At 32.3% G+C, this 18,530-nt stretch overlaps 2 protein-coding genes across 2 annotated transcripts; both read right to left on the bottom strand.

Annotated features, from left to right (window-relative positions):
• Positions 1 to 329: 329 nt before the first annotated feature.
• On the bottom strand, positions 330 to 4,946 carry LOC140887247 (EH domain-containing protein 1). The gene is made up of 16 exons (XM_073294366.1): positions 4,688 to 4,946; positions 4,531 to 4,610; positions 4,141 to 4,209; positions 3,997 to 4,054; positions 3,820 to 3,875; positions 3,687 to 3,726; positions 3,542 to 3,606; positions 2,834 to 2,947; positions 2,574 to 2,676; positions 2,437 to 2,486; positions 2,049 to 2,177; positions 1,708 to 1,959; positions 1,523 to 1,602; positions 1,110 to 1,236; positions 851 to 994; positions 330 to 773 (listed from the first exon to the last, which is right to left on the bottom strand). The coding sequence occupies exons 1-16, from the start codon at positions 4,770 to 4,772 to the stop codon at positions 588 to 590; spliced, it is 1,638 nt and encodes a 545-aa protein (XP_073150467.1). The 5' UTR covers positions 4,773 to 4,946; the 3' UTR covers positions 330 to 587.
• Positions 4,947 to 12,361: 7,415 nt separating this feature from the next.
• LOC140891827 (uncharacterized) lies at positions 12,362 to 15,082 on the bottom strand. The gene is made up of 4 exons (XM_073300486.1): positions 14,346 to 15,082; positions 13,307 to 13,756; positions 12,898 to 13,207; positions 12,362 to 12,779 (listed from the first exon to the last, which is right to left on the bottom strand). Exons 1-4 carry the CDS (start codon positions 14,751 to 14,753, stop codon positions 12,643 to 12,645), a joined length of 1,305 nt encoding a protein of 434 aa, XP_073156587.1. The 5' UTR covers positions 14,754 to 15,082; the 3' UTR covers positions 12,362 to 12,642.
• Positions 15,083 to 18,530: the final 3,448 nt, after the last annotated feature.

Here is an 18,530-nt window from a genome sequence, read left to right as displayed (position 1 = left end):
AATGAAAAGAGGTTCATATTTTATCCCAATAATCTTTTGACATAAATTATTATTTTTAGATTGGGAAAAATGTGGTCTGGTCTAGAACATGAGACATCTTTCTAAATTCGAAATCTTAGTGTCAATTATATATCAAACGAGTTACAAACCAATGAAAATTCAGTACCAAGTATCGAATGAACTACAAACCATCGGTAAAAAAATCAGTAATTTAAAGTGAATTAACATGTGTCGTACATTATTTATGTATTATTTTAAGAAATTGTAACTTTTGTTAATGCATTATTTTTGGAAAACAAGAAAAATAAATCTCCAAAATAACAACGATATACAAGATAACGAACGTAAATACTTTGGAAAAATACAGCAACACAAATTTCAAAGATGGATGTGTTGCCCACTTCTGATGTTTGCATTCACAATTTAAAAGGGTTGGTGGCGAAAATAGTACAATACATTAATATTGGACTTTCTTCAATTTCCAAGTCCTCTCAAACAACAAAATTTTGTTCAACATGAAATACAGATGACAATGTACACACACTGACAAGTATACATACAATACTCCACCATTCAATTGCGCTTCTCTAATCATAAGGGTTGCGGAAGTTCTTCAAAAGATCGGGGATATCGTATCCAAGCATCTCGTCCACAGATTGTATCATTTTCGGTTTCAACTTCTCAAACCTGTCTAGACTATAACCGCTCAAAACATCTCTGAACTGTTCGACGTTGGGGAAATCCCCGGGTGGAAGATGATGTTCCCTTTGGACCTGAAATTTCGACAGGACAATGAGCCAATATTCGTGCTCATGGAATTTAACATGCAGGGAGAGGAAAGAATATGAACCTTAGCAAATTCATCAGACAGATTATCAATGAGTCTCTGTTGTGTCTTGGCTTTGCCCATCATCGCAGGCATCTCTTTTCTTAGATGACTGATGATGTATGCGTGTATCTTAGCAGCCCTAGCGCGCTTTACAAATTCATTTATCTGCACAAAATTAAAAAAGCATCTACATATATATCTCTTGAACCATGTATCCATGCAGAATGCGAAAATGCCGGATTGAAAAATTTTTGACTTCAAAAGATGGTATTAGACTCACACGTCGATCACAAGCCTTCTTTGGTATGTCTTTTAAGTCGGCGAGAAGGTCCTCCTGTTCTTTTTCGAAAAGAACTTTGCCAATTGGACCAGCAGCAGCCTCGTTTATAGGCCTGTCATTAAATGAACTGGAAAGACAGAAAAACAATAAGCTATACTGAAAAATCAGGGGATTGTAAAAATAAAAACACCCACCACATAGCAAATCCAAGTTTAAAAATTTTAATTTTGGCACTCTATGCAGAACTTCGACCTCCGCCACAGTGCAAATGTTAGCCCCTTCTCTCCCAAATCATCCACAGGTAGAGTATTTTTCACCAGGTGTGAAAAAATGATTATTGGATCATAATCCATGAGCCAAATACATTTCAGGTATTATAAATCAGTACATTATCACAAAAGCACAGAACTTACCCGATATAAACGCGCATAACCTCAGGAGTATTCAGAACTTTCCCAAGGGACCACATCAAAGCTCCATATACCCGCATAAGCTGCAATTAGAGGGCGAGGAGAATCAAGTTGCAAATTCTTTATTACATCACTTGAAAGACGAATGAAAATTTGCCATCATAAAAAAATTATTCACAAATTCATACTTGTTGAGTATCAACTTGGTCAGCCTTGTTCAAAACCACACGAATTTTGTCATCATGACCTCTTAAAGATCCAATGACTCTTTTAAATTCATCACTTATATCAAGTTTGTGAGGATCAAACAAAAGAAGGATTAGATCGCACTTTGCAGCAAACCAAGATGTAACACCAGTAAAATCATAGCTTCTCTGAGTCCGTTGCTTTTCTCCTGATAAAACTCCTGGGGTATCCACAAATGTAATGTGCTCCAGAAGCTTTTACCATTTAAACAAATCATTAAACAAAAGGCGCATGCACTTTACTCTTTATTTGGAAATTTTTTGCAGTAAAGTTTGTAACTCACAGGATGAGGCATTTGTGAACACTCAAACTTTGACAAAAATGATGTTCCAAAATTTGTCAGGCCGCTGAACGGCATATCAGCTTGAACAGCAACCGTGTTACCCGGAATACTTCTCTCATCAGGTCCGTTCTGTATGTAAATAGTGTTGCTAATAAACACTAAAATACCCAGGTTCTACTAAGCAACAAAGTTTCAAATGAAGGACAATAATAACTATGCACCAAAATAATCAGGCAAAGACAACAAATTGGGAGCATCAAGTTAAACTGGTAAATATAAACCAGTGAGCCACGTGAGTAATACATAATGAGTAAGTGACAATTAATTTCAGATAGAACCATATTAAACATATGTGTGGAAACTGGAAAGAAGCATAGTAAAAACTTACCATGACAACAACAAATCTGTCAGTTGTGGGCTCAGGCCCGATGTGAGCTCCTGTGAAAAGAAATAAAATAAATAAAAGCAATTTCAAGTAGTCAAAAAAATTTAGATGAGTTACACCACAGGGAGTCGTTAATATACCTGGATAGCTAGTTCTAAGCAAATGTTTTATGAATGTTGTTTTCCCTGTTGAGTACTGGCCCAGAAGCATCACCATCGGTTTAGCATCAAAGTCACTATTTGTCTTCCAACATACAACACAATATCAGATGAGTCAGAATCAGTCGGTAATACACTTTTGTCAGAAGCTGAATAATCACCATTATCCAAAAAGAAATTAAATGAATATAGAAGCCATTTCTTCTCAAACAACTGAGAAAGTAAGAAGATGGATATTTTACCAGTAAGGGAGAAACGAAATCGTTAAACTGATACGTGACTTCCAAGGGCTTCAGCTTCTGAATATAGAGCTTCTTCAAGCCATCAATAATTGAAGTTACAGCACTCAAAGATACCTAGCACCACCAGGAGGGAAGCAAACATAATCAACAACCAAAAAGAAATATACTAATAACAGAATTAATAAAACCTATATCTTACTTGTACAGGGGGGAAAAAAGAAAAAGAAAAAGAAAAACATATATCTTGCAATACCAAAAAGAAAAAAGGAAAAATTGATGGAAAGGCAACAGACTAACAGTAAGGGAATGATCACATTCATGGACAAAATGGCAATTAATTAAGATTGTATACTACGACCCAATCATCTTTAACTCATAGCCCATAACTTGAATTAGTTTAGACATTTAAAGAAAGTGATAGCATAAATAACTAGTATAAAGCTTCGGACATAAACAACGTATTCCTCCATCCCACACAATAGTGAAAAAGTGAAACACGGCATAGTAATGGTTAGTAGCTGTAAGGGGGGGGGGGGGGGGGGAAAGCTCATCCAGATGCTGAATTATTGAAATATAAGGAAAAAAGGTAATGAGAATTGACAACCAAATGGATGGATTGCATAGTAGGATTACAACATGATAACAAAAATTTGTGGAGACCGACAAAACTAAAAGAAGGTTTTGGGAATACACAAACGGTGGAGTTACCTTCTTTGCAGATTTTGAAGACGAAAACCAACTAGCTGATGGTGAAGACTGCACAGCAGGAGCACCTGAATTGTTGCAAGGTTAGTCTCAAAAATATAACTACCTGACTTTTATTCAACAATAAATTTATCAGCCATCTTCTTACCATTCTGCTCAGGTTCACTTTTAGGAGGACGTTTCATTGTCTGCATAAAATAACAAGCATGTCTCCAATAGTATATATATGCTACTAAAAGTTCAAACTGGAGGTAAATGGAGAAAATTTGTTGCTAACTTACAGCAATGGCTGCATCCAGACCCTCCATGGCTGGAGGATGCAAGTTTTCAAAGTCAACTGCAGGTTATTAGCTTGTTACAATCTCTTCAAGTCATACACAATGAGAAATGGAATAGAAGTCATTACCAAATCATCACACTCGAAAAGAAAAAAAAGCGTTTTATTTATTGGGGCTTGCCTTCAGCATTTAAAATATCACTGGAGAGAGTATGCCCAGCTTGTGCCAACGAGACTAACTGCAAATTAAAAGATAAAGAGAGTTAACATAACTCGATTCAGCAAATTTGCCGAGTAAGCGTAACAGCGAAGAGAAAATCAGAACCTGCATAGCCGTAACAAATTCTTTAAATCCAAGAAAGCCTTGCCTTCTAGAATCAGCAATCGCCCACACCTAATCATAAAATTTAAATGAAACCACTTCAATCCCAAGAACAACAATTGGACAAATATTTATATGTGATAAACTAGTCATTATAATTTGGGTGCGTAAAGTTCCCCATCACACCGTCGGACTATCTTTCAGAAAGATTCAAACTTTTCTTGAGTTATTCCTCAGGACACAATTTATTTCAAGAAAAAAGAAATGGGCAGAGTGACATTTAGATGAGGGAAGCGCAGATTAATCTATTGACACATTATCATAATTGGAAAGCAATAATCAGAACATAATAATAGCAATAAGACGACAAAAGTGGGGGAAATCGAACACAACCAGCTTAAGATCTTGACGAGACAAATTGGCCATGGAAAAGAACTTGGTAGCATCGCCTCCCGTTAAACGTCCATCTCCATCTGATCAAAACATAAAATGTCTCTCATTTTCATCCGAAATGGTCAGGAAATTTCGAATTCAAAATAGAAACATGTACCTGAATCAGCGAAAGAGAACCACTGTTGGTAGATTTTCTGGTGCTCCTTGGAACACCGAGTAATCGGGGCAGAATCGATCTCCATACTAGAACCAGAATCAAATCTCAGAACCCTCGAAAATGAGCGGCTTCGGGGTTCTCTTTCAAATTATATTTGAATGACTCCAGGGGCCAACGAGGCATATGTACAAATCTTGCCCTTTTCTTTGGAAATTTGCAACGCGGCAATTTTGCCGACGCCGTCTGCCAAACGCTGTCGTTTTCAGGCTACGTCTTCTATTTCATGGAAGTTCGAATATATTTGTATCATTTACTTTACGTTTTATGTAGGGGTGAGTATTCGGTTAATTCGGTCAGAAACCAAACCAAATTAAACGAAACCGAATTAACCGAATTGCATTTTGGTTAACTGAACCGAACCAAATTTATACTAAAATCGATTTAATCGAACCAAATTAAAAATCGGTTAATTCGGTAACCAACCGAATTAACCTATTTTTTTTTAAAAAAATTTAAAAAATTAAAATTTTATAAAATTAATAATTTAAATACGATATTTTTATCATTATAAAAATATTTTGAGCTTAAAAAATTAAAATAAGAAAAATTAAGTAAAATATTAAATATAAAAACATTTAAAATATATTATAAATTACATATAAGACCTAATAAAAAAAATTCAAAATTTAATTATTTATAATTCGATTAATCGAATTAATCGAATTTTTTTTAAGAAAACCGAAAACCGAACCGAATTAACCGATTTAACCGAAATTTTATAACATAAAAACCGAATTTCCGAATTAATCGAACCGAATTTCCGAATTGATTCGATTCGGTCGGTTAATTCGGTTTAACCGAAATTTTGCTCACCCCTAGTCATATGTATGGTGATTGGTGAATCCCCGTTAAACATTGAAACGTGTCTTCATTTCATGGAGATTTATCGTATATAATAGTATTAAGAAATTCTCCTTCGAGAGCTGTATAAGTTGGTGTTGTCGTGTATAATAGGTAAACATTTGATCAATAATTATAATTCGATTTTTCTTATCGAGAGTTTTTAGGACGAGATTGTTGCTTATAACTTTTGTAAGCTATTGATTTAGGTGAATGGTTTATGTTGTGTGACCATGGATTTCCACTAGAAGAAAAATATTAGGAAATTCAGATAAATTGATTGCACTTAAATGTTACAACACAAGCAGAATATTTTAGAGCATAAATGCAAAAAATAATAATAATAACGGTAACTATACAAAATCATAATATTTATTAAAACGCACGCTATAATAAAGTAAATGGCAAGAGGTAGATTGAAACGCATGCAAACTACAAGTGAAATTTTGATCGAACTACATTAAAATTTTGGTGTTCTCGTGTTTTTTTTTATATTGTTATTCACCCACATATATAATAACAATGAACAAGTCACTACTTTTTTTTTTTTTTTTTGAAAACACCATATAATAAATCACATTGCAGCGCACAAATTATATATATATATATATCAATTTTTTTAATCACTTGTATTACACATTTATATTCTTGGATTATCAAGTACTATATTTACCAAACAATACCTTGGAAGTTGGAATTCGACCCTTTTTTGTTGGTTCCGAATGGCCGGTTTTCCAGACCACATTGGATTGAAATTAATGTAAAATCGGTTGGTTCTCAAAATCATATTGGATTGAAATTGATATGGGGCCAAATCGGGTCAAGTGAGGCATAGACAAGATTCGACAACTTATAATTTTTAGTTTTATTGGCGTTGATTTGGGCAATGATCGATCATGATGAACTGCGTCGTCTCCAAATTGCTGATATAAATGCACTGTGATGTGATACCCTCCTCATGTGGGACTATGGGACATCATGGTAGTATGCTGTTAACTCCGGCTATTCTATGGCTATGTGAAGGACTCGGTTTATATATGTTATACAATAATGTCAAGATATTATTGTGAATTTGAATAAAAATATTATGGGGTCGATGTTCTAACATAAAATCATACCGAGTGTAGCATAAATTGACGCTTATGTGAAGTAGGGGCGGAGCTGGTGCCCACATTGGGCCCAAAAAAAAAAAGGGATATATAAGCTTAATTATTAGTTAAATACAAGCCCATTAATTTTTTTTATACATTGTTGAGCCCACTACAAATTAGGTCTGCCCCAAATTTTGTTTTTCTTAATTTCTTGTGCAGTTGCGGTATTCTTCTTCTGCTCGCCCCTGGAGTTGGGAATTTTCTGCCTGCAGTTGCTCTCATCCTTCAAACTTCAAAGATCGTCATCCGGCCAGTGATGCCCATCACTTTTCTGCTTTTTTCTACATTGGTCTCCTTATTTAGGTATGTAAAAATGTAAATATGCTAATAATTTTGTCTGTGATGAGATATTAGGTATTTAGGTTTTATCATATTGAACTTCTTATTTATTGTTTAATTGACATTTTAATTATATGTAAATTACATATTAAACTTACAAAAATATGTGAATAAAAAATTAAAATGAATGAAGATTACGTGAGGGTCATTGACAATTTAGCATTATAGTTTTTTTTCTGGATACAATTGATTTTTTTTTATTTTGAATTTTGATGTGTAATTATTGGGTTTGTTTGTTGAAAAATTATTGGTTTTTAGTAGATCAAATGTAAATTGTTTTGTGATGGTTTTATTCTTAATTATTTTTTTGCATTGACCTAGAATTTGTATAATTTCATTGTATGGGTTTTTAGCATATCGAACTACTATAGTATGCCATCGTCTACACTGAAAAAAATTCCTAGCTCCACCCCTGATGTGAAGTACGGTGGGAAGAAGTAGGAATAATATAATTACGACAAGACAACAATATATATATTTTCGTCGATTGTGCGGGCAATTCATGGGGCTTTTCCAGCCTGGCTCCATCTTGCATCACATGGTGTTCCTTGGAGTCCATATATCCTCGCCGAAAATGGGTGAAGGAGGTCCGGGATTGGTGGTTCCATATTTACTAGTATATATGATGATCCATAAGGAATTCCATCATTGGTTTGTATCGAGCAACTCTTAACCGTTTAAGCTTTGGTATTCCTATAATCTATATTAAATCGAGCCATATATAAGAAAATTTTAACTTTTGAATTAGATATATTTAAGTTCGAGCTCGATTTAAGCTCGCACCATTAAAAATATTTGGTTCAAATTAGAACTCGAGTTTGGTTCAAATTATTATTATTATTATTATTATTATTATTATTATTATTATTATTATTATTATTATTATTATTATTATTATTATTATTATTATTTTTATAATAATTATTATTAAAATCCATTTTCTTAACTTAATTAGTGAACTTATAAAGAAACGTCTAGATTATGCCCTCTTTTTCAGTGTCCTTCTTAACTCATAAGGATGACAATGAGGCGGGGCGGGGAAGTCTCCCCATCCCCGCCTCATTCCCCTCGTGAATTTTTCATCTTCATATCCGTGAGACTTAATCCACGTATCCGTCTTGATATCCGAATATATATAATTTTATTGTATATATATTTTTAGTCAAATTTATTTTAAAATACATAAAAAAATTGGTGTAACAAATTTTGATTGTAAAATTAAAATTTAACATTAATCACAATATATTAAATAAAAAATATCTCTTTCAATCAAAAATATGTCTTAAGTGAATGAAAATTGTTATTTTAAAATAGAATATTATACATCAAAATTTTAGTAAGAATATATATTTTTTTAAAAAAATTTCAAATAAATAATAAATATATTGATTAATATTAAAAGTTTATTTATGTTACACAATCAAATAATATTTTTATATTATAAAATATGTTATCATAAACGTAATAATTATATATAATGCATAAAAATAATACAAACTAATAAATACTATTATATTTAATTTTAATATTTATTATAAATTATATATTATTCAAATATTTAATCAAATTTGATAAATAAAAAATATTATACTTCAATATTATTATTATTATTATTATTATTATTATTATTATTATTATTATTATTATTATTATTATTATTATTATTATTATAGCATCCTCATACCCGGCCGAATATGATTCAGTTATTTTTAAAATCTCTAAACCTAAACTCATATTCGAAAAATTTTCTCCATACCCGTCTCGTTTTAGGTTTTTCTCCCGGGTCCCCGAACCCGTGGGGAATATTGTTTTCCTTATTAACTCACTTGTGTTTATATAAAAACATTCATGTTATCTCTCACACAGCCGCTGCTAGTGGTTTTTTATTGCGATAAAGTCTTTTGATTCATATTCATATTACACTTGATGCAGAAGATAATGGGGCTAACAAATCTGCTTTGTCGAGCATTGCAATAGAAATCTCAAGATATTTTAAGTGCAATGGATTATGTTTCAACTACTAAAACTTTGCTTCATACTTTGAGATAAGAAGGATTTGATCTTCTACTTAGTTATGTGAAAGAAGTTTGTGTCAAGTATGACATTGAGATACCTCATATGGAATCTCGTTATAAATCTGGTACATGTCATTCTTGTCAACAAAATGATTCAATCACAATTGAGCACCACTATCGAGTTGATGTATTTACTGTTGCAATATATTTTCAAGTTGAAGAGCTTAATAATAGATTCAAGGATGAGACATTTGAACTTCATAAACTTAGTTTTGCCTTGGAACCTAAAGAAAACTTTAAGTTTCTTAATGTTGATCATATCTATCGACTTGCAGAGAAATTATATTATCTTGATTTCGATGCACGAGATTTGCATCACTTGAGAATGAAATTGGATCACTATAAACTTGATGTTGTTGACCATGAAAGATTTCAGAATTTATCAACTATTTCTGAATTATGTCGAAGATTAATTGAGACAAATAATTCAGAAACCTACAATTTGATTGACATGTTATTTTTTCATTTGTTATACTTTATACATTTATGTCTATATCTTTATTTATTTATCGAGTCTAATATATTTATTTAATTAACAGGTTGATTCGCCTTGTTTTAACTCTCCCCGTTTCTACAACAACAACGGAACGAAAATTTTCAGCTATGAAACTTATTAAAACAACTCTTCGTAACAAGATGGAAGCAGAGTTTTTCGCAGTTTCTATGGTGATCTATACATCGAACGAGATTTGTTTGAAAAAATTGATAACGAGTTAATAGTTAATGAGTTTGATTCTAAGAAGAATCGAAGAGCATAACTTCAGTAGTGTTTTGGCTCCATGTTTTTGAAGGCATTAAATATTAAATACTCTTGTTCCATGTTTTCATAAAGTTAATATTTACATAATTTTTATTTTATGTTTTTTCAGTTAATCATTTATTTTATCAATATAATCTGAGACGGAGCTAGCCACTTTAGATTCTTGGCTCTGCCCCTGCATGCGAGAAGATAGACTTGAAACTTTACAACTTTAAATGTCATCTTTCATGCTAAGCTTTATGTTTTGGACTTCTACTGATAAACATTGTTTATGAATTATGATCCTCAATATTCTTCAATATTGAAAGGAGGTTCGAGCGATATACTTCACACTTCCCATTGGCACGCTCCAGCTCACAAGAAAGCTCGTTAATTTTTTGATCCATGTCATCCTACATATATAATAAGAGCAAGTAAAATTTGTTCATCGACATTTTTATTCCAGTCTTGTCCAATAAAATTAAGTAATTTATCACCACAAAAAGAGACCATGAATTGCCACAAGTTCAACTAGTGAATGGTCCCGGCTGAGGCTTTGCAAAAATTTCTATTAGTGAATCATCAGATGAAGAGCATGAGAGTAATTTCTTGTAAAACTGAGGGTTTGGAAATAGTAGCTTCAGGGTGAAGCATTGAAGCTCCCTTGCCCACCCATGTAACTACGATTTAGCTCAAGTTGAACCTTTGCTGAGAAATCTCTTGTAGGCCCATTGGTAAAAGAAGGCTGGCTTTCCAACATTTTTCATTGCCAAAGCAACTTTCTTTGAAGCCTATGCCGAAGCAGCAGGGGCGGATCTAGGAATTTGGCAATGGGGGCCGTCTATAAGCTAGATAAAATATTAATTAAAAAAAATACAAATTACAGTATCAGTTATATTCAACTAATTAAGCATTAACTATATGTTTTGACAAAATATTTATAACTCAAAGGAATTCGACATTCATTCAAATTTTCAAATCTTCGATGATAACATCAATACAAAGATTTGTAGCAATTTTTCTTTCAATATATATTATCAATGCATACGAAAGAAAAACATCATACATTTTGCTCCGAAGCCTAGTTTTGTCAATATTCATGACTGAGAATGACATTTTCTATAGTAGCTTTAACAAACTGTAATAGTAAGAGCAAACACGATCACTCTTAAAACAAAGGTCGTATATCTATTGTTTTCCCTTCCCTTTTATTTGTTTTAAATATGTTATTTTATTTTATTTTATTTTATTTTATTTTATTTTATTTTATTTATATATATATATATACATATATATATATATACATACATTGTATATATGTAGGACATTTTATTTTATACTTTTTTTTCACACGTGTTGATTTTTTTTTTATGTCAATTGGTAAATAAATTTCTAGGTTTACCCCTATTAATGAATTCATAATGGTGTGAAAAATTGTTATAAAGTAACTAATATATTTAATGACAAACCTGATTGCATATTGATCTTTTAGTAAAAAAAAATAGAAAAAAATATTACTTAATTATCGTAAAATTCTATATCTTTGAGACAAAAAAAAAATGAAAACATGATTTCTATAGATGGAGTATATTTTTAAAGGATAAATTTTAAACATCTCAGTATATATAAATAATTTAGGTATTGTCTTTTCGATTAATATGTTGTCATTTTATTTTTTATTTTTTATTATAATGTCATTTTATTTCTTATAATTTTAGAGAATGAATTTCAAAAAATAAATAATTTGTCATTAATTAAAACATAATAAAAATTCCGATATTGATATTTGGTGACATTAGGAAGAAAAAGAAGGAAAAAAAAAAGATAGTAAATAAATAATTTGCTATCAATGAAAATATAATACTAATTTAAATATTTGTTGACTTTAGAAAAAATAAGTGGGAAAAAGTAAGAAAAGATTCGAACTTGATATCTTCCCAAAACTGAAAAACACCTGCATCCTCCAAGCTACAAGCCTACAAGACTTTTAGTTCCATTTAGTGGGGCCGTTCATATATATATATATATTTAACTTCTTAAAAATTAATTATATAGTTAATAAAAAAAAAATTAATTTTTGGGGGGTGGGGGGGGCAACGGTTTCGCAGCCATAGCGACATCGTAGGAGTCAGAAGATTCAGCGATTCAGCTCCTTCATCTACAAATTTTAATGTCTCGTGGGGAAGGAGTTTTCAAATCTGGTGATGCATAATGCTATTTCGGGAGAATTACATCTCATAATCTAAAAAATAAGATTTATAATAGAGACTCATCTCCTGTCTTACAATCTAATTTTTCAAAGTTCATCGCTGTATTTCGATCATGTAGCGCAGAAAAATCTCGGTTGATCCTTACAACCGAAATCCACAGGGATGTATGTACTAACAGACACAAACCAGTTCGACCTTTTTAATGAATGACAATTACAAACTCAAGAAATACACAACACAAAGAACTGAAAAAGCATCCATGATTCAACACCACGCATATTACATTCTTGATCACTCTTCAAGAAGCAAGATTACAGCAAATGTAAAGGGAAACACAAGTTGAAAGAATAAAAAACCAATCTCCCCTGTTAAGTTAATTTCAATCTTTTGCTCAATCATTCCTTTACCCAAGTTATTTCTGTATTATACAATAACATACATGCCTACCCTTCTGGGATCACAATTCGAGAGTAGATATCACCAACAGATTGAATAACTGATCGTCAATGAATCTCTGAGTTAATGTTCGACGTGCAGTTTTTCAAGAAATGCCGACGGTTTTTCCAAGCAACCAGAGTACCAAGGATAACTCAATACCGAATATGGTGTGAAGAGAACTTCTATCCAACATGAACCCGTACACTGTAATTCCAGCCCCATTGTTCTCGAAGTATGTTACTGTGTAGGAAAAACTCATTGTTATCTCACATTTTTGGGGCCGTAGTTATATCAAAACTAGCAAGTATTTTTCAGTAAAAGAAGATGCAAGAACCGATCCAAGAATGGAAAAACTTACCAAGAGCTTGTCTTTTCTGAAACGAGATTGTGCTGTAGGCATATGATGGAACAAATTTAGTGTTGTCCAGTTCATCTTCTTCATCACCGACGTCATCAAAATCAGACGATCCTTCAGAACTTGCTGTGAAAACTTGTTCATCAGCATCCCGAGCAACTGGAGTCTCGTTATCAGCTGTCTCAAATGAGTCAATGGTAGCACACACATGCCACTTTGATGCAAGGCACGTCACAGATTGCGCCTTATGTGTAATTCGGGTTGCACTTCGTAATAAAATCATGAGCCCTGCTAGAAGGCTAACCGAGCAAAGCTGTGCACAAACGCAAAGTTCAGTAAAAACCATTGAAGGAAAAACATTAGATGATTCAAGCATTATACTCAAGACTAGTTGATAGGTGGTGATTCGTACTGCTAGTTCTCCGGATTTGAAAATGTTGACATCTGCTCTTGGCCGCAAAGTAATGAGAAGAGAGGCGAATTGACTAGCAGTGATAAATATCAATGCCCACAATATGAACACCCGGTACCGATGGCTGATAATCCGTAAATGTCTTCTGATCCGAAGGTGTTCTCTTAGAACTGATTCAACATCAGAATCCGCCTGAAAAACCTGAGCAAAATCTTGGAGACGGAGAATTTGCAGGTAGCAGATCAAACGGAAGAGAACGCAAACAAGGAAAAACACCACAGTTCGGTAAAACCATGAGCATAATTCTAGGATACATGCTACAGTGTTGCTCACAATGGCATGGCCCAAGAATGGAATACGTGTTCCACCCGAACTGAACCACCATATCTTGTATACGCTTTCGGCAGCAAAACAGGGAAGCACAAAGAAAAATAAGAGCTTCAATGATCTCTGCAGATGAAGAGATGATTGTACTAAATTAGGAAACAGATGCTTCAAGATCTAAATGGCAAATACATACATCATTTATTATACATTTATTGTTACAGCCAAGACAGCAAATCCAATTAAGGAATACCATCCGGTGGGTCAAAAAGAATGTGTAACAATAAGTTAAATGCGCTGAAACCCCATGAGATACTGTGTTCTAGAACTTTTTCTATTATAATGGATGTGGCAATATATAACATAGTTCCGGAAAACAGACCACTATTAGCTTGATTTCACACAGATTTAGTCCACAAACCTACTTCATGCTCGGAATACCAAATATCGAACTCACCAATCAAGTATAGCTCTGATGTTAAAAGAAAGAGCCAAATCAAAGGAAAAAAAATGGTACTAAAGTTTAACAGGATGAGATTTATCATCCAAGGCACATAATCAATGCAAAATCTTTGTAACAGTAACATTAAACAAAGGGAAATCTTTGTGATGATTTGTTCCAAGTCAAACAAAAGACCATAAACATGGATTGCAATCTCTTTGCACGAAGATACAACGAGATGAAAGAATCTAGGAAACGACTCGATCGACTTACATTAAACTGTTGGGTATAGCCCCGCCGAACCGTCTCGCTCTCATCGCACAGCTTATCGAAGAACAGAAATCTCCTGAGCCCATACTTGCTGACAAACCTCGTCAAACAAAGGAAAGAGAGGGAAGCGACGCCGCTGAGGGAGAGCTGCGCCACGGCGTCGTACGGCCTGCTGTGGCGGCTGTCGCAATCGCCGCAGGCCAGGACGAAATGCGAGATGGCGGGAACCAGGATGGCGAACACCAAGAACACGATCCACGACAGGCACGCGGTCCACGGGTTGGATTGGTCGACGCACAGCCATCTCAGCCACGTCCTGAATCCGTGCAGCTCGTCCTGCGCGTGCGACCCGCATCGCACGAAAGCCCTGTTCTTGTTGCGATCGAGCAATGCCGCTCTTCCTTCCTCCATTCTACCCGAACCCCTCTTCGTCCCCGATTATCGGGCGTCACCGAAACCTGTTTCTTGGCTCGATTGAAGGGCTTATACAAATTCCGAGATTCCTGCGATGGGTGCGAACTGAAAATGCTTTGCTTTTGGGTCGCTGATTCTAATTTCTATATTGGCTCGGAACCAATGGGAGACTGTCAAGTGTGGAGATTTCTTTTGAATCCGATTCCTCGCTTATTAATTGACAAATCTCTTGCTTCTTTGTCAGGAATTTTCTTTCACTTGCAAATATATTTTATTGCAAATTGGGTTCAATAAAAATCGAACTAGTAGATTTTTTTGTTAGACGATCATTTATCAATAGTTTCGAATGAAAATTTTGTTGGACATTGGTATATATATATTTTTATTAACTTGATATATTAATTTTTTTTATACTTGTTTTATTCAGTTTCAAGATTGAAAATTGATTAAAATACTTGATTTTGGATAGTTTGGTTGATTTTCAAATGTTGGGATCCGCAAGGCCTACCTCCCTTGAGAAATCAATGTCCTATTCTAGAGTAAACAATTTTATGTCAATCATTAATTAATGGTGATTGATCGATCATTTTTTTGGATTTGCTACGTGTTAGTCTCGTTATGTTTTTTGTCGCTATATTCAGATATTCAACTGATGGTAATAATATGAGTAAAATATTGTTTGTGAATCAATCGAATACATGTGCTTGTGTATATATATAATATACTTGAGTTTGTATGTCAGTATGTGTTTTTAAGTTTGTAGATTAGATAAACATTTGTCAATTGTTATAGGTTTAATTTTCCTATCGACATTTTTTCGAAAAAATTTGTTGCATATGTTTGGCTAGTACGATGACTTAACTGGCGTGATACAAGATAATACGTTAATCCGAAAGTTTATATGGTGTACATCAATAAATAAATAAATAATCTATTATATTATATTATATTATATATAAATATATATATGAGTTTTTTTTTTTTTAAGGCAATATATATATGAGTTGAATGGGCAGAAGATGGGACATGTCACTAGTTAGGATTCCCAAAACATATCATTTTCGATGCATAATGACTTTTTAAAAGTTTTCCATAAGATTGAAATGCATATATTTCAAAAAAAAACGTGGACGCAAGGAACCTTAGCTTTTTTGTATATATATTCTTCAATTCTTGTTAATATTTTTATTTTAATTTCAATTCAGAACATGGGATAAAGTCCGTCTTATACTTGTAAAATTGTACATTTAATCAATAAGTGAATTTACAAATAAAAGGAAAATGCAAAGTGGAGTCAAACCAATTCTATGATGAAGATATTAATTTATTAAACACGTCTTTTAATTTTTATTTTTATTTTCCAAAAAAGGGACATTTAAAACTATTATAGTCGTTCATCAGTATATAGGAATAGGACAACACATCATCCCGCCGAACATGTGAAATTAGCACTAAAGGAGTTTTAAGAATTCACGCTATTACATTAATTAACTAATTTGCATACCCTCTTCGATTAGTCATTAGTGAATGACTGTTGAGTCATTGGAACATATTTAAATATTGTTACCTTTCTCTATTTTTTACTCTCTTTCTCTTGTTGCATCTTGTTACTTTGCAAATGAATGTTTTTGAATGGGTATTTTTACAAGAACTTTTGAACATATTGGGATATACATAAATATGTCAAGATTTGATATAAGACCTCCACAAATCAGGCAACAAATCGTATGTATGAATAAATTTTTCTGACTAGAATCCTCCTCGTTTAGGGGACTATTGCTCCCAACCCAATAAATACCAAATATGTTTTATGAGTTAGATACACTATAAGTCACTAACACATTGTTCCACACTCATAACCACTCTCTTGCACTATTTGCTCTAATATTTCTAATCTCGAGCACTGAATTAGGCATTCAAAGGGTCACATCAAAAAAATTATCAACCCTAAGTTTCTAATCTTTGTTCATATGTGCATGAATTAGGCATTCAAAGAGTCACATCAAAAACAATATCAACCCTAAGTTTCTAATCCTTCTTCATATGTGCAGATCTACCTCAACCCTTATTTGCCAACTAAAACACTCGCTTGTAGAAGATTGCGCACCCTATTGAACTTGAGACAATTTTTTTGCTACATCAAATTTTATACTAATAAAATATCAACACTCACGAGTAGTTTTCGGATAATCAAATAAAGTAATTTGACCTCAAGATCGGCTTGAATTCAATGATTTTAAATACGAAAAAAATAATTATTATAAAATCGGCTCGCAAAGCTTATGAGTTAGATTAGTTGCTTTACAAACCTTAATTGAGATGTGTCCAGCAACATTTTTTTTATATTTTAAAAGAACATAAAATTATGGGAAGAGGCCATGGAGGTGTCGCAACGTGTGGTGTTTGGCGGCTCGAATCAATAAAAGCGAACTGCCTAAACAGTTGTAATCACATGAATTAATCAAATAAAGTATTCAGTTTGGTCAACAAATTTGGTGTCTATGTGTATTCCTTGTGATGCTTTTATCGCTCTTCTTTTTCTTTTTCCTTTTTCAAATAATATTTGTTATGACGATTATTTTTTAAATAAATGTAAATAAAACAATCTAAAATTAACTTATAACATAATACATCCCTATGCATAGATAAATTCACATACGCGGCCATTTCCATTTTCAAAAAATTATTTATAATCATAAATATTATTTTTTCGATTTTATTGATATGTTTTGTTAAATTTTTTTATTTAAACATTATCAAATATTATACTTTATGCATATGCTTTACATAAACCTATTCTTACACATCGTTAAAACTATTAAGTTTAGATAAGCCTATATTTTTATGAATAGGTCGCCTGTACAATTATCTCATAAACCTATATTTATGAGAATATATCGAACTTATAATTAAATTGAAAATTAATAAGTTCAACATAAAAAAAATTAAGAGCTAACTTATCATTTTTTTATTATGCTGCTTTTTGAACTACACCAAACCAATTTCTTTTTTTTTAATATATTCTTTAAAAAACAAACAAACAAAAAAATATTGATAAAATTATATAAACGACCATGTATTTGCTCACTAATCATTCTAGACCTCTAGTTACGTAGCTGTTAACGTGGTGCCAGGTGTCTTTCTACTATATATATAAAAATAAAAAATAAAAAAAAATACTGCCGCGACAGGTATACGGCGTTCAAAAAGTTATTAAAACGATTATTATTTAATAATTGAGTTAAAATTAATTTGTTACATGAACTATTAGTTAAATGTCAAATTGATACATAAAATTTTATTAATAGCTTAATCGGTACATGTCCACTTGATTTTGACCAAATTATGATAAAAAAAATGGTATAATAGTCTTTTGATAATACAAATTAATTAAAACGATAATATTATTTTAGTTCAAAACGAGCTTCATCATTTCTGTCCGTCAGAAAAACCGAAAACGACTTTCAATTTTTTATTAATAATCTTCACTTATAAAATTATTGTTTTTAAATAAACTTTCAATTTTTTATTTGTTGATTAAAAAACATATGACACGTTATGGCATAGTTTAATTGGTGTTTTGATGAGTTTTTCTTATAAATATAATTTGAAATTAATTTTTAGTAGAACTTACGTAATATTTTTATTAAAATAATATATTCAATAAATTTTTACATAGTTAAAATATTAAAAAATATTTTATCACAATCACTATTTATTTAATATTTTTTTCAAAATATTATTGAGAAAATTATGTATACAAAAATCAGAATT

This window comes from Henckelia pumila, chromosome 3 (genome assembly GCF_033568475.1).
Source record: "Henckelia pumila isolate YLH828 chromosome 3, ASM3356847v2, whole genome shotgun sequence".
Taxonomy (NCBI): Eukaryota; Viridiplantae; Streptophyta; class Magnoliopsida; order Lamiales; family Gesneriaceae; genus Henckelia; species Henckelia pumila.
Note: the sequence above shows the minus strand (reverse complement) of the source record. Positions and strands in the feature narration are given on the sequence as shown.

Coding starts and splice junctions, on each gene's coding strand:
- LOC140887247 (XM_073294366.1), bottom strand. CDS start 4,772: ATGGAGATCGATTCTGCCCCGATTACTCGGTGTTCCAAGGAGCACCAG. Junction 4,210..4,530: donor CTCGTCAAGATCTTAAGCTG/GTTGTGTTCGAT, acceptor TTTTATGATTAG/GTGTGGGCGATTGCTGATTC. Junction 2,677..2,833: donor ATTTCGTTTCTCCCTTACTG/GTAAAATATCCA, acceptor GTATGTTGGAAG/ACAAATAGTGACTTTGATGC.
- LOC140891827 (XM_073300486.1), bottom strand. CDS start 14,753: ATGGAGGAAGGAAGAGCGGCATTGCTCGATCGCAACAAGAACAGGGCT. Junction 13,208..13,306: donor TCAAATCCGGAGAACTAGCA/GTACGAATCACC, acceptor GTTTGTGCACAG/CTTTGCTCGGTTAGCCTTCT. Junction 12,780..12,897: donor TCAGAAAAGACAAGCTCTTG/GTAAGTTTTTCC, acceptor TTTCCTACACAG/TAACATACTTCGAGAACAAT.